Here is a 14424-nt window from a genome sequence, read left to right as displayed (position 1 = left end):
TGATGGGGCCTCATGTCAGTAACTTATTCCCAAATGATTCAGGGAAAAATATTTTTTACTATACTTTAAAATTTTCTATATGTGTAAGATTGTTTCAAAACTTACAAAATAAATAACATTATAATTATACAGGAACACGTTACCCAAAATATATCTAAAAGTTTATAATTCACTAAGGAAAAGATAAATAACTCAATTGAAAAAAATAGATAAAGAATATGAATAAGCAGATCACAGAAGAACATATCCAGTAAATATGAAAAGATGTTCAGCCTCTTTTTAGAGGATATGAACTAGTTATTAGGGAAAAACAAATGATGCAAGATACTATTTCTCAGTCATGAGGTTGGCAAATCTAAATCTAAAACAGAACTAAATGTTGGAAGAGGGCAGAAACTCTTGTACTCTGACTGTAGGAGAATAAAATGTTTCAGACATTTTATTCAGTTTTATCAAACTGCTCACTGAGGTTAAAAATGGGTATACCTTATGATCTTATAATTTCTCTTTTAAGAGTAAACCCTAGAGAAACTCTGGCACATATGTATAAGAATTTTTATTACTATTATTCATAATAGCTAAACATTGAAAACAATCTTTCCTTCATTGGAAAAATGAATAAACTTGCTTATTTGTTAAGTAGACTACTATACAATATTTAAATTTATAAACTTTATCAGTATAGATAATTCTCAGCTCCCTTACATGAAAAAGCAAGTTGCAGAAAGATACAGTATGATACTGTATTTAAAGCATGAGAACATGACAGATGGTGCTATGTATTGCTTTACATACATGCAGATGTAATGAATGTATAAATATATGCCTTGTAATAATAATCATTAATTTCAAAATAACATGAGCTCTGGGGAGAAAGCAAGGAAAATGAGACCAGGAACGAAGGGGTATATTTAGGGACCTTCACTTTATTCATTCATCCTTTTTAAAAATTTTATTTTATTTTATTTTATTTTTTTATTTTTTATTTATTTATTTATTTTTTTTTTTTGTGGTACGCGGGCCTCTCACTGTTGTGGCCTCTCCCGTTGCGGAGCACAGGCTCCGGACACGCAGGCTCAGCGGCCATGGCTCACGGGCCCAGCTGCTCCGCGGCATGTGGGATCTTCCTGGACCGGGGCACGAACCCGTGTCCCCTGCATCGGCAGGCGGACTCTCAACCACTGCGCCACCAGGGAAGCCCCAAAATTTTATTTTTTAAGCCTGTTTTTTAGAGTATTTTTACGTTCACAGCACAATTAAGAGGAAGGTACAGAGATTTCCCATATACCCTCACCCCCATGTGTGCACAGCTTCTCTCATGATCAGCATCCCCCAGCAGAGTGAAACATTTGTTACAGTTGGTGAACCTGCATTGACATGTCATAACCACCCAAAGTCCATAGCTTACAATAGGGTTACTCTTAGGTTTCTACATCTATGAGTTTGGATGAATTTATAATGAATGACGTATTTCCATCATTATAATATCAAACAATATTTTCATGGCCCTAAAAATCGTCTATGCTTTGCTTATTCATCTCCCCACTCCCAGCCCTGTCAACTACTGATCTTTTTATTGTCTCCATAGTTTTACCTTTTTCAGAATGTTATATAGTTGGAATTCTACATCATGTAGCCTTTGCAGATTGGCTTCTTTCATTTAGTAATAAGCATTTAAGTTTCCTCCATTTCTTTTCATGGCTTGATAGCTCTTTTTTTTGTTTTTAGTACTGAATAATATTCCATTGTATGGATGTACTACAGTTTATTTATCCATCCACCTAGTGAAACATCCTGGTTGCTTTTAAGTTTCGGCAGTTAAGAACAAAAGCTGCTGTAAACATCTTTGTGCAGGTTTTTGTGTGGACACAAGTTTTCAGCTCCTTGGGGTAAATACCAAAGAGCACAATTGCTGCATTGTATGGTAAGAGTATGCTTAGTATTGTAAGAAACCACCAAACTGTCTTCCAAACTAGCTTTACCATTTTGTGTTCATGCCATCAGTGAATGAGGGTTTCTGTTGCTCCCTATCCTCACCAGCATTTGGTGTTATCACTGTTCCAGATTTTGGCCATCTAATAGATATGTAATGGTATCTCAGTGTTGTTTTAATTTGCATTTCCCTGATGCTGTATGATATGGATCATCTTCTCATATGCTTATTTGCCATCTGTACATCTTCTTTGGTGAGGGAGGTGTCTGTTAAGATATTTGGCCCATTTTTTAATTGGGTGTGTTTCTTACTGTTGTAAGAATTTTTATTTTGGGTAGGAGTTTTTTCAGATGTGTCTTTTGCAAATATCTTTTTTTCCAAGTCTAAGGATTGTCTTCTAATTCTCTTATTTGACTCTCCCAGAATAGAAGTTTTTAATTTTAATGAGGTCCAGCTTATCAGTTATTTCTTTCATAGAACATGTCTTTGGTATTCTATCTAAAAAGTCATTGCCATACCCAAAGTCATCTGGGTCTTCTCCTTTGTTATCTCCTATGAGTGTTACAGTTTTGCACTTTACTTTTAGGTCTGTGATCCATTTTGAATTAATTTTGGTGAAGTATGTGAGGTCTGTGTCTAGATTCATTTTTTTGCATGTGGTTATTGAGTTATTCCAACATGATTTGCTGAAGATTCTACCTTTGCCGAATTTATTGCCTTTGCTCCTTTTTCAAAGATAATTTGACTATATTTATGTGGATGTATTTCTGAGCTCCCTATTCTGTTCCATTTATCTATTTGTCTTTTTTGATAATACCACATTGTCTTGATTACTGTAGCTTTATAGAATGTCTTGAAGTTGGCTAGTCAGTCTTCCAACTTTGTTCTTTTTCTTCAGTATTGTGTTGGCTCTTCTGGTTCTTTTGCCTCTCGATAAAAACTTTAGAATCCGTTTGTTGATATCCAAAAAATAACTTTCTAGAATTTGGATTTGGATTGCCTTGAATCTATAGATCAAATTGGGAAGAACTGACATCTTGACAATATTGATTCTTCCATCGATGAACATGGACTGTTTCTCTATATACTTAGTTCCTCTTTGATTTTGTTCATCAGAGTTCTATAGCTTTCCTCATAAAGATTTTGTACCTATTTTGTTAGATTTATTTATACCTAAGTATTTCATTAGGCCAGGGAGTAACATACATGGTATTTTGTTATCAAATTCAAATTCCACTTGTTCATTGTTGGTATATAGGAAAGCAGTTGACTTACGTTCATTGACCTGGTATCTTACAAATAATCACTGATTAATTCCAGGACTTTTTTGGTTGGTTCTTTCAGATTTTCTACACAGATGATTGTACCATCTGAGAACAAAGACAGTTTTATGTCTTACTTCCCAGTGTACACCTTTCTTTCCTTTTCTTGCCTATTACATTAGCAAGGACTTCCAGTATAATGTTGAAAAGTGGTGGTGAAAGGGGACATTCTTGCCTTGTACCTGATCTTTTTTCTTTTGCGGTACGCGGGCCTCTCACTGTTGTGGCCTCCCACATTGCAGAGCACAGGCTCCGGACGCGCAGGCTCAGGGGTCATGGCTCATGGGCCCAGCTGCTCTGCGGCATGTGGGATCTTCCCAGACCTGGGCAGTGAAAAAAGAAAAATCACATTAATACATTTGATCACAGTTGACAAAATCAGGGCACGAACCCGCGTCCCCTGCATCGGCAGGCGGACTCTCAACCACTGCGCCACCAGGGAAGCCCCATGTACCTGATCTTAATGGGAACATTTCTCATCATTAAGTATGATGTTAGCTGCAGGCTTCTTATAGATAGTCTTTATTAAGTTGAGAAAATTCCCTTTACACTTAGTTTATTGAGAGTTTTTACCATTAATGGCTGTTGGATTTTGTCAACTGTGATCAAATGTATTAATGTGATTTTTCTTTTTTTAGTCTGCTGATGTGATGGATTACGTAAACTTTTTTTTTTATTTTATTTATTTAATTTTATTTTTGGCTGTGTTGGGTCCTCGTTGCTGCACGCGGTCTTTCTCTAGTTGCAGTGAGCAGGGGCTACTCTTTGTTGTGGTGCGCGGGCTTCTCATTGCGGTGGCTTCTCTTTGTTTCGGAGCACGGGCTCTAGGTGCATGGGCTTCAGTAGTCATGGCATGAGGGCTCAGTAGCTGTGGTTCGTGGGCTCTAGAGCACAGGCTCAGTAGTTGTGGCGCACGTGCTTAGTTGCTCCGCGGATTGTGGGATCTTCCTGGACCAGGGCTCGAGCCCGTGTCCCCTGCACTGGCAGGCTGATTCTTAACTACTGCACCACCAGGGAAGCCCTGTAAACTGGTTTTTGAATGTTGAACCAGGCTTACATACCAGGGATAAATCCCATTTGATTATGGTGTAAAATTCTTTTATACATTTTTAGATTTTATTTGCTAATATTTTGTTGAGGCTTTTTACATCTGTGTTCATGAGGTAGTGGTCTCTAGTTTTATTTTCTTGTAATATCTTTATTATCTAGAATAACAATTCACCATCTTGTTACTTCCATCGACTTTCGGAATGCTTCTTTCCTCAAACTTTGAACGCTTTTTTTGCTCTCTGGCCCAGTATGCACCAGGTTCACCTCCTATTTTTACCACTCCAGATATGGAATCACTTTTTTCTTCAGTAAGCCTTGGCTTCTTTTATTGGGGAATGGTGCATAGAGATTGCACCATTGGATATGGTGCATGCTCATTTCTATTAAGGAGTTGTCGTCTCTCTGTCCTTCACTGAATAGAATTGACAAATACCTCCAATCCCCATTACACATTTGTATCTTTGTTCTGTTTATAGTGAGAACCTTCATTTGCACCATTCTAAAATAGACTTAGTTTCAATATTACTATCAAGCAACACATCTATTAAGTAAAGTACAGTATTTCTTTGCGATTCTTTTTGCCCCTAAAATATATCTTACTAAAGTCAGGATGCTGTAATTAAAAATTACTTGAATTAATTATTTTCCTGTGTGTGGTGGTTGTATTATTAATTTGAAGTACCATTAGGTTTATGTGTTACTGTATTTGTTTGTATTTAGTTTTAGAGTTTGCTTTTTTCATTCTTTTAAGATTTAAATTTATTTTGAAACATCAGCATATAAGATGTTTGTATGGTTCACAGAGACTCACCACTTCTATTCCTGTTCCTTTCACCTGGTACTACCTCCCACCTCTTCAACTCCTCCTTCTAGGAAACCTTTCTTATTAATTCCTGTTTTCTGTATTATCCTTCCTGGGCGTGTGTGTGTGTGTGTGTGTGTGTGTGTGTGTGTGTGTGAGATCGTATTTTCCTTTCTTAAACACAAAAGGTTAAGATTCTTTTTTTATGTCACTTATAAGAAATTATAATTTCTTCAAAAAGGAACTTCTCATCTTTTAGCCTGTATGTGCTTTTCATAATAACATATCAGTACATTTTGTTATATTTGGAAATTTTTATTTTTCATGTTTTTCTGTTGCTCATAACAGGGGCACCTGGACGATCTACCATGCCGGCCCCAGGAAACACTGCAGCGTTTCGTGCTTCCCTTTGGACCAATATGGAGAAACTTGTGGATCATATTTTTACTGTTTGTGGCCAGGTAAATATTTGAGAGAGTGAAAATAACATTAATTATGGGTTAATTCCTGGTTATTCTAAATTGTGTGACCTTGGGCAAGTTTCTTAAAATCTCTGAGAGTTCAAAATACCTACATTACCTAATTATAATATATGTAAGGGCTCTAGCAAAATGTCTTTTCCCTTCCCTTACTGTTTCTAATGCCTATGCTTAATACTTGGTTCATTTGAAAATACTCAGTTATATACATTCTCCCTCTCTTCCCCCTTTTTAGGTACAACATCTGCAAAAAATATTAGCCAAGAAGAGAGACCCTGTCTCTCACATTTGTTTCATTGAAGAAATAGTTAAGGTATGTTTAAATGAAAGTATTCTTTTCTCTTTATTAAAGAATACAGGAAGATAATGAGCCAGCATTATTTGTGTTCCTGTCTGACAGAGAGGATACATGTCAGATAGCTAAAGGGAAGTATATTTCTTGAAAACCACAAATTTTCTTTGCATGTTTGTTTATTGAATAGATGCTAGCTAATACTATTTATAGAATAATTTCTCAAATGCATATAGTAATTTCCCATTTTTTAATAATATAAATGATTTATTGTAAAAGTTTTTTAAAGCTACGATAGAGAATAAGATAAAAATTTTTGGTATTATAAGAGATTTAATTAGTGGTTGTTATAATGCCTTATGAAGTCTTCTCTGAAGATGGTACAGTCCATTCAGTTGTTAATTTTTCCTATAAAGCACATTAATGTATTATTTTTTCATATTCTGAAGTCTCCCTTCTGTCATCTACCAATCTACTGGCCTCGTGGGCCACAAGAATTCCTTCCATGCATAGAAATCTCTGACTCTACATTTTATTCATTCATTTTGATATGTTTTTGATAGTGATGAATGGAATAACTAGATATTCTGTTCATTAAATCTTAACACCTAGTGCACCAAAGAAAAAGATTCTCTAAGTTTCTGTCATCATGGTGTAGGTAGTTTACTTTGTAGTTCAGAATTTTAAATATTTTATTTCCTGTGTTGGGGATCTCGAAAACCATCCCCAAGTTTGGTGATTTGCTAGGAGGATTCATAGCACTCAGTACATAGTCCTGCTTGTGGCTGTGATATATTATAGTAACAGTATATAAACCAAGTCAGACAGAGAAAGACAAATACTGTGGAATCTAAAAAACAAATGAACAAACATAACAAAATAGAAATTAAGTTATAGATACAGAGAACAAGCAGGTGGTTGCCAGAGGGGAGCCAGGAAGGGGAAATTGGATGAAGGCAGTCAGAAGGTGCAAACTTCCAGTTACAAGATAAATAAGTACGAGGAATGATGTAATGTGCAGCATGATGAATATAATTAATTAATATAATTAAGACTGCTGTAGGTTATATATGAAAGTTGTTGTGATATTGCTGCATTGGGCAAAGTTTCTACATAAAAACTCACACATCAGTTCTTGTCAACAATCAGTTATTATACTGGATGAACCCTGGGCCAGGTTTTAAATGCATGTGTGGATTATTTCTAACTAAAAAGGATTATGAGGAATAGGGATATATGCTTTCATTGTATTCGTCCTTTTCATTTACTTAAAATATTTCTTATTTAATTAAAGCCAGAGAGGATTGCTCTTCCAAATATTCTTCTTACGTTTTTTAAGACAGTAGTCATACACCATACACACATACATATTTACATTTTTTATAAATTTTAATGTAACTTTACAGTTTAGTTGTTGTTTTTTCTTGTAAGGTGATATTTATGAATAAAAATTTAGTCCCTCTGGGATTCAGTATACTCATCTATATTCAGAATAGACCAGTCTTTTTTGGAAAGTCCAGAATAACTTGTGACCCTACAATTTTGGGAACTCTAGGACCAAAGAGAAGTAAAAATACTCTAAGGAAAATATGTCATAAGTTGCAAAGATAGCACATAAAATTTACTATATTTGCTATAATTTCTTTAGTCTTTTCCTTCGTTAAAAAGCTGTAAACAGGTATTTTTGCTAATTATATAACTACAATGTAAGAGTATTATTTAGTTAAAATAATTATCAGTGGCAGTAGAACCTTTATAAAAAGTATAGGACTTTTAGAATGATTTGAGGCCCAAATAATAATCCTTAAAATCTTCATAAAATTTTAAACTTGAGTAGGTGATGGTGTATATCTTGGGTCACTGAAGAGCAGTTTCTGAACCAAGATCTCTAAATCATTTTGTAATCTGTTTTTGAGGAAAATGTTATAAACAGAATGTTCTTACACTACTAGATTTTTTTTGCAGCTTCAAGATTTTTAAGGATATTTCCTGGTATTGAAAGTTCTTTTTAATTTAGTGGTTTAGCCTTTTAAACCTCTGAATATATTTTTAAAAAATCAAAACAGTGTAAATAATTCAAGATGAAATGATTTAGAATTTATGTCATTTGTTTTCTACAATATCTATTTAGAAATTAATGCTTTTTTCCTAGGAAGATAATTTCTAGCAAATAATTTTTTTTAGATTGCAATCTACCAGAACAGATTTTTAAAATTTATGTATTAAATTTTTATAACTTGTAGTCCACATTTTGAAATTCACTGAAAGCTAAATTAATAGATATTTTCTCTTTGGTTTATAATTTAAATATAAATGAAATTACACTATTAATTTCATGTCAAGTAGGAAAATTAAGAATTAATTTTCCAGGTTTCTTTGCTTTTAAACCAGTTGATTCTAATGCTTCTGTAATTAACTATAAAGTGTGATGGAATTTCCATGTTTGACTTCTTGCCAACTTGTTTCTTTTCTACAAAAAAACCAAAACAAAACTGTACTTTACATTTTCCTTTGTTAAATAATTTTTATAATTTATTATTCTTTTGCTGTAGTTCAATACCTGTAGATTTCTTTAAAAAGTAATGATTTTTATTTTTTAGAACAGCTTTAGGTGTACAAAAAAATTGAGCAGAAAATACATCTGATACTTGCTAGGTTATCATAACATCTCTTGTGCATTATACAAAACTTATAAATGTACTACACAGTGAGCTAATCCTAATGTAAACTATGGACTTTAATTATTAATAATATATCAGTCATGGTTCATCAGTTGTAACAAATGTACTATACCAATGCAAGATGCATAATACATTATGCAAATACATAATTTCCTGCGTCCACCATTTATAGTATCATGCAAAAGAGGTTCAGTAGTTTTACTTCCTTAAAAATCTTCTATGCTCCACCAGTTCATCCTTCCCCCACTTATCTCCTTAACCCCTGGCAACCACTGATCTTTTTACTGTCTTTAGAGTTTTGTCTTTTTTCAGAATATCATGTAATTGGAATCATACAGTAGGTTGCCTTTTCATACTGGTTTCTCTCACTTAGTAATATGCATTTAAGGTTTCTTCGTGTCTTCATTGCTTCATTGCTCATTTTTTTTTTATCACTGACTGATATTTTACTCTGTGGATATACCTAGTTTGTTTACCCATTCACCTATTGAAGGACGTGTTGTTGCTTCCATTTTTTGGCAATTATGATTTAAATTGTTACAAACATTCATGCACAGATTTTTGTGTGGATATAAATTTTCAGCTCATTTGAGTAAATACCAAGGCACGTGATTGCTGTATCTTATAGTTAGACTATGTTTAGCTTTGTAAGAAACTGCCAAACTGTCTTCCAGTGTGGCTGTATTATTTTGCATTCTCATTAGCAAAGAAACAAAGTTCCTTTTGTTCCACATCCTTGTCAGCATTTGATATTGTCAGTGTTTTGGATTTTAGCTATTCTAATAGGTATGTAGTGGTATCTCATTGATTTAATTTATATTTCCTTATGGATTTTTTTTTTTTTTTTTTTACTGGTACGCAGGCCTCTCACTGTTGTGGCCTCTCCTGTTGCGGAGCATAGGCTCCGGATGCGCAGGCTCAGCGGCCATGGCTCACGGGCCCAGCCACTCTGTGGCATGTGGGATCTTCCCGAACCGGGGCACGAACCCACGTCCCCTGCATCGGCAGGCAGACTCTCAACCACTGCGCCACCAGGGAAGCCCTCCTTATGGATTAAAAAATATATATATATATATATATATTTATGGGAGAAACTTGATTAGTTAAGCTCCTAAGACTTTATCTGTAGGCAAATGAACTGCCTTGCCGTGCTCATTATTTAAAATTTATCTGTTACAGTCAATCCAAGTGCTTAAAATACCTTAAAATATTCTAAAGTAATTTTTATAGGATTAAGTATAGTTTTTTTTAGCCTTTGGATAGCCAAGTAGTTTCAAGGTTACATTTCTGAATACCTCTTCAAGTAGTGTTAAAGGCAGGACAGTACAGTGATTAAGAGCTGGGTCCTTGGGCCCTGGTATCAGACAGAGCTAAGATTTCCTACATTGATTATGCAACCTTGGATAGGTCCTATAATCTTTAAGACCATCACGTATCAAATGGAGGTGGTAATACTACTTGTAGAGCTGAGGTTTTCTGAAGGAAAGTTAGATAATGTAGACCTAATTCAGAGATTGGCTCAATAATTTGCTATCATGATTATTATTTCAGTCTTTTTTTTTAAACTTTGAAACTTTTATTTAGGGGCCATAAAGTTATCATGTGCATGGTAATAAAGAACCTTACTGTGGGAGAAGGTCAGTTTTTTTTTAATAGTTCTAATAACATGATATGCATGTATATTCATGCTGAGAATTAGAAATTTAAGAAATCATGCTTCCTTAAATAAGACAGTATCAAGGATTTACTATGAATGTGTCATGATTATATGTCTCACTTTACTAAAGAATCATGGGTTTATGATCTAACATTTGGTAATTCTGTAGTCATAAAAACAAGGAGGATGGTTTTCCTTCATTCTGTTTTGTGAGGTCTTGTGAGAATTGTTAAATCATTTATATTCTTTTAGTAGACAAAAAAATGGGTTTACTTTAAAAACGTTTAGTTTTGAGGTTAATATTGCCAAATCTGCCTTGCTGTTTGTTAAGATATCTGATTTCAGATGATAGAGAGAACTGTACATATTAGTATTCAGAATCTAATCTTAGGTATATACAAGAGGAGAAAAAAATCCTACATGATGATGGTTTCTGGAATGCTTTATTAGTTCAGGAAGTTTTGTAGTAGATGTTTATCATGTTATAAAGAATACATCATAGTGTAAAGAGGGCATAAATGGACTGAGTATAAAATAAAACTGGGCCAATTATATCAAGTATAATAAATCTTAAGAATACAGTGTTAATGTAAAGCCTTTTGAAAACTTTTCCTTAATTAAGGTAACTAATGCTGCTGCTGCTTAATTTAATAAATGTTCTGGCTAACTTGTAAAATTAGCCTGTTATTTTCAGTTCATACTATAAATTTGCAGACACCTTTATACCTATCATATTAATTCCTCATGGCATTTAAATGTGGGATATACTTCTTTCCCCTTTTTATATTGTATTTCCAAAGATTACTTGAATGGATAAATCTTCTCATCTTAAATTAGATTTTTAGACTGTTTATTAGACATCAAAAATTCAATTTTGGTATCTTTTAAAACCTGTCAAAAGTTCTAGTATCACTATATAATGATCAATACTATATGTAACACTTTGAAAGTGAGTATAACAAATTATTGACAAGTTATTCAGGATCCATACGGTGGAAAACAGGTTGTAGATTCTCATCTGCAGAATTAAGCCAGTTTAGCTATATGTGGGAGTGTAGATATGATACTTTCATTTTCCAAGCCAGCATTTTTTATCATTGAACAGAATCTTGTAATCATGTGTGTAGGATGCATTAGGATATATTTGGAATGTGTTCAGCATTTTGCGCAGCTATAGTACTAACGAGGATTTTAACTATGAAAAAGAATGTTTTCTTTTGCCCTTTTAGATGTATCAGATGATTTGATTATAGCATTTAAGACTCAGAAAAAAATTGTAGGGAACCCAAATTAGGAACCTTTTTAATATTATGAGAAAAATGTTTAACTCATTTATCAGTGGCATCGCAATTTGATTAAAATAATCAAGTAGCAATTAGCCAGTTACATGTCTAAGTCAGGTATTATCAATAAATACTCTTATATATAAAGGTTAGAAGATTTTTGCTTTACTAGCATGGGGACCAGTTATTTTTAAAGGCCCTCTCCCTGCAGTAAAACAAATTTTAGATAAGTTAGAAAAGCATAATTTTTTTTTTTTTTTTTTTGGCTGCGCTGGGTCTTTGTTGCTGCGTGCGGGCTTTTTCTAGTTGCAGCGAGCAGGAGCTACTCTTTGTTGCGGTACGCAGGCTTCTCCTTGCGGTGGCTTCTCGTTGCGGAGCACGGGCTTTAGTAGTTGTGGCACGCGGGCTCAGTAGGTGTGGCTTGTGGGTTCTAGAGCGCAGGCTCAGTAGTTGTGGCACATGGGCTTTGTTGCTCCGTGGCATGTGGGATCTTCCTGGACCAGGGCTCAAACCAGTGTCTCCTGCATTGGCAGGTGGATTCTTTTTTTTTTTTTTTTTTTTTTTTTTGCATTACGCGGGCCTCTCACTGTTGTGGCCTCTCCCCTTGCGGAGCGCAGGCTCCGGACGCACAGGCTCAGCGGCCATGGCTCACGGGCCTAGCCGCTCCGCGGCATGTGGGATCCTCCCGGACCGGGGCACGAACCCGTGTCCCCTGCATCTGCAGGCGGACTCTCAACCACTGCGCCACCAGGGAAGCCCCTGGCAGGTGGATTCTTAACCACTGCGCCACCAGGGAAGCCCCAAGAAAAGCATAATTTGTAATGTACCGTTGGCCCTGCAAAAAGTAAGAGAATCTCTGAGGGGCATATGCATATACAGATATACATTAGCAGATAAAGTAGTTGAAACTGTAGTGGAGATTTGTGAGCTCTAAGTCATTGCAAAAGCTGGAGTTGCCCTGCAGTCAAATGTCCATGTCAATGATGGGATCAGTCCACTAGGCTCTAGCAAGGTGGAAGAATGAACCTGATAGTCTTGCATTAAGCTGAGACCTGTGACTGCGGCAGACATGGTCCTTGGTTGGTAACAGTACCTACTCTCACAAACAAATGCAGATCCCCTGAAGAGGAAAGCATTTCTAGTTTTAGCTATCAGGATTCTCCACATGTTAAGGTCAGTCAACTATGAGCTCACAGTTAAAAATCACCAGTCCTATAAATAAACTAGAAGCATGATTGAGAGTCAGCAGGAAAAATAAACAAAATTCAAGACAGGTTTTAGACTCGGAAAGAACTTCTGAAGGACACTGTGGACTTCAGATGTTAGAATTAACTGACAAAGAATCTAGAATACCTGTATATGTTTTTGAAATAAAGAATGGAATAAAAAATGAGAAATAAGTGACTTAAGAAATGATCAGGTAGGTATAAAGAAGAACCAAATAGAACATTTAGAAATTAAAAATTAAATCATTGAAATAAAAAATTCAGCAGATAGGTTAAACAGATGTTACGTAAAACCAGGAAATGAATTAGCCTGGCAGTTAGAATTGATGATATTATCTAGAATGCAGCATACAGACAAGAGTATGGAACAAATGAGAGGCTGAAAATTATGGAGGATTGAATGAGGCTTTAGTATGAGGCTAATTGGAAAAGGAAAGTCAGCAAACTAAAAAAGAAAAACCACATGATCATCTCAGTTCATGCAGAAAAGTATTTGACAGAATCCAACATCCATTTCTGATAAGAATTCTCAGCAGACTAGGAATAGAACTTTCTCAACCTGATAAAAGGCATTTAGGAACAGTGAACAGGTAAAATCATATACAATGGTGAATACTGAATGTTTCCCCCTTAAAATTTGGGGGAGGACAAGGATTCTTTATGCTCTCACTACTTCTGTTCAGCATTTTCCTAGCTAGTGCAATGAACAAGAAAAAGGAATAAAAGGCTTCCGGTTTGGAAATGAAAAAGTATAATGGTCTTTATATACAAATGATAAGATTATCCATGTTAAAAACTCGATGGAATCTACAAAAAGGCTACTAGAGCTCATAAGTGATGTGTTGCAAGATTACAGAATAGAAGGTCAGGGGCTTCCCTGGTGGCGCAGTGGTTGAGAGTCCGCCTGCCGATGCAGGGGACACGGGTTCGTGCCCCGGTGCGGGAAGATCCCACATGCCGTGGAGAGGCTAGGCCTGTGAGCCATGGCTGCTGAGCCTGCGCGCCCGGAGCCTGTGCTCCGCAACGGGAGAGGCCACAACAGTGAGAGGCCCGCGTACCGCAAAAAAAAAAAAAAAAAAAAAAAAAAAAAATGCAGACTAGAAGGTCAATATACAAAAATCAGTTGTACTTCTATATATTAGCAATGTACTATTGAGAATTGAAATTTAATAATTCCATATATAGTAACATCAAAGGATATGAAATCTTAGGAGTAAATGTGTCAAAAGATGAACATCTGGACGCTGAAAACGCTAAGTATTGCTGAGAGAAATTAAAGAAGACCTAAGGAAATAGAGATACCTTATTTATGTGTTGATAGATTTGCTGTTGTTAAGATGTCCCTTCCTCCTAAATTGACCTATAATCCCAACAGGTGTTTTGGAGTGATTGACAAGCTGATTCTAAAATTCAAACAGAAATACAAAGGACTCGGGATACCCAACACAACTTGGAAAAAGAAAAGCGAAATTGGAGGGCTAACAGTACCTGTTAATTTCAAGACTCAACTACCATATTCAAGAAAATGTGGAATTGGCATAAAGTTAGAGACATAGATCATTGATGCAGAATAGAGAGTCCAAAAATACACTGACATATATGTGGAAAATTGATTTTCAAAAAAAGTTACAAAGGCAATTCTGTCTTGACGCAGTAGTCTTTTTAACAGGTAACACTGAAACATTTGGATATCCAGATG

At 35.3% G+C, this 14424-nt stretch overlaps 1 protein-coding gene across 1 annotated transcript in view; it reads left to right on the top strand.

The window, feature by feature from the left end:
* Positions 1 to 14424, top strand: part of COG5 (component of oligomeric golgi complex 5) — a 273181-nt gene that overhangs the window by 145629 nt on the left and 113128 nt on the right. The window contains exons 9-10 of the mRNA XM_082632836.1: positions 5456 to 5568; positions 5822 to 5899. Coding sequence (XP_082488962.1) covers positions 5456 to 5568; positions 5822 to 5899 — 191 coding nt within the window. The remainder of the gene's footprint in view (positions 1 to 5455; positions 5569 to 5821; positions 5900 to 14424) is intronic.

This window comes from Mesoplodon mirus (assembly GCF_964341445.2).
Source record: "Mesoplodon mirus genome assembly, chromosome: 9".
NCBI classification, from domain to species: Eukaryota; Metazoa; Chordata; class Mammalia; order Artiodactyla; family Ziphiidae; genus Mesoplodon; species Mesoplodon mirus.
The sequence above is the reverse complement of the archived record's forward strand: the minus strand, read 5'-3'. Positions and strand labels throughout refer to the sequence as shown.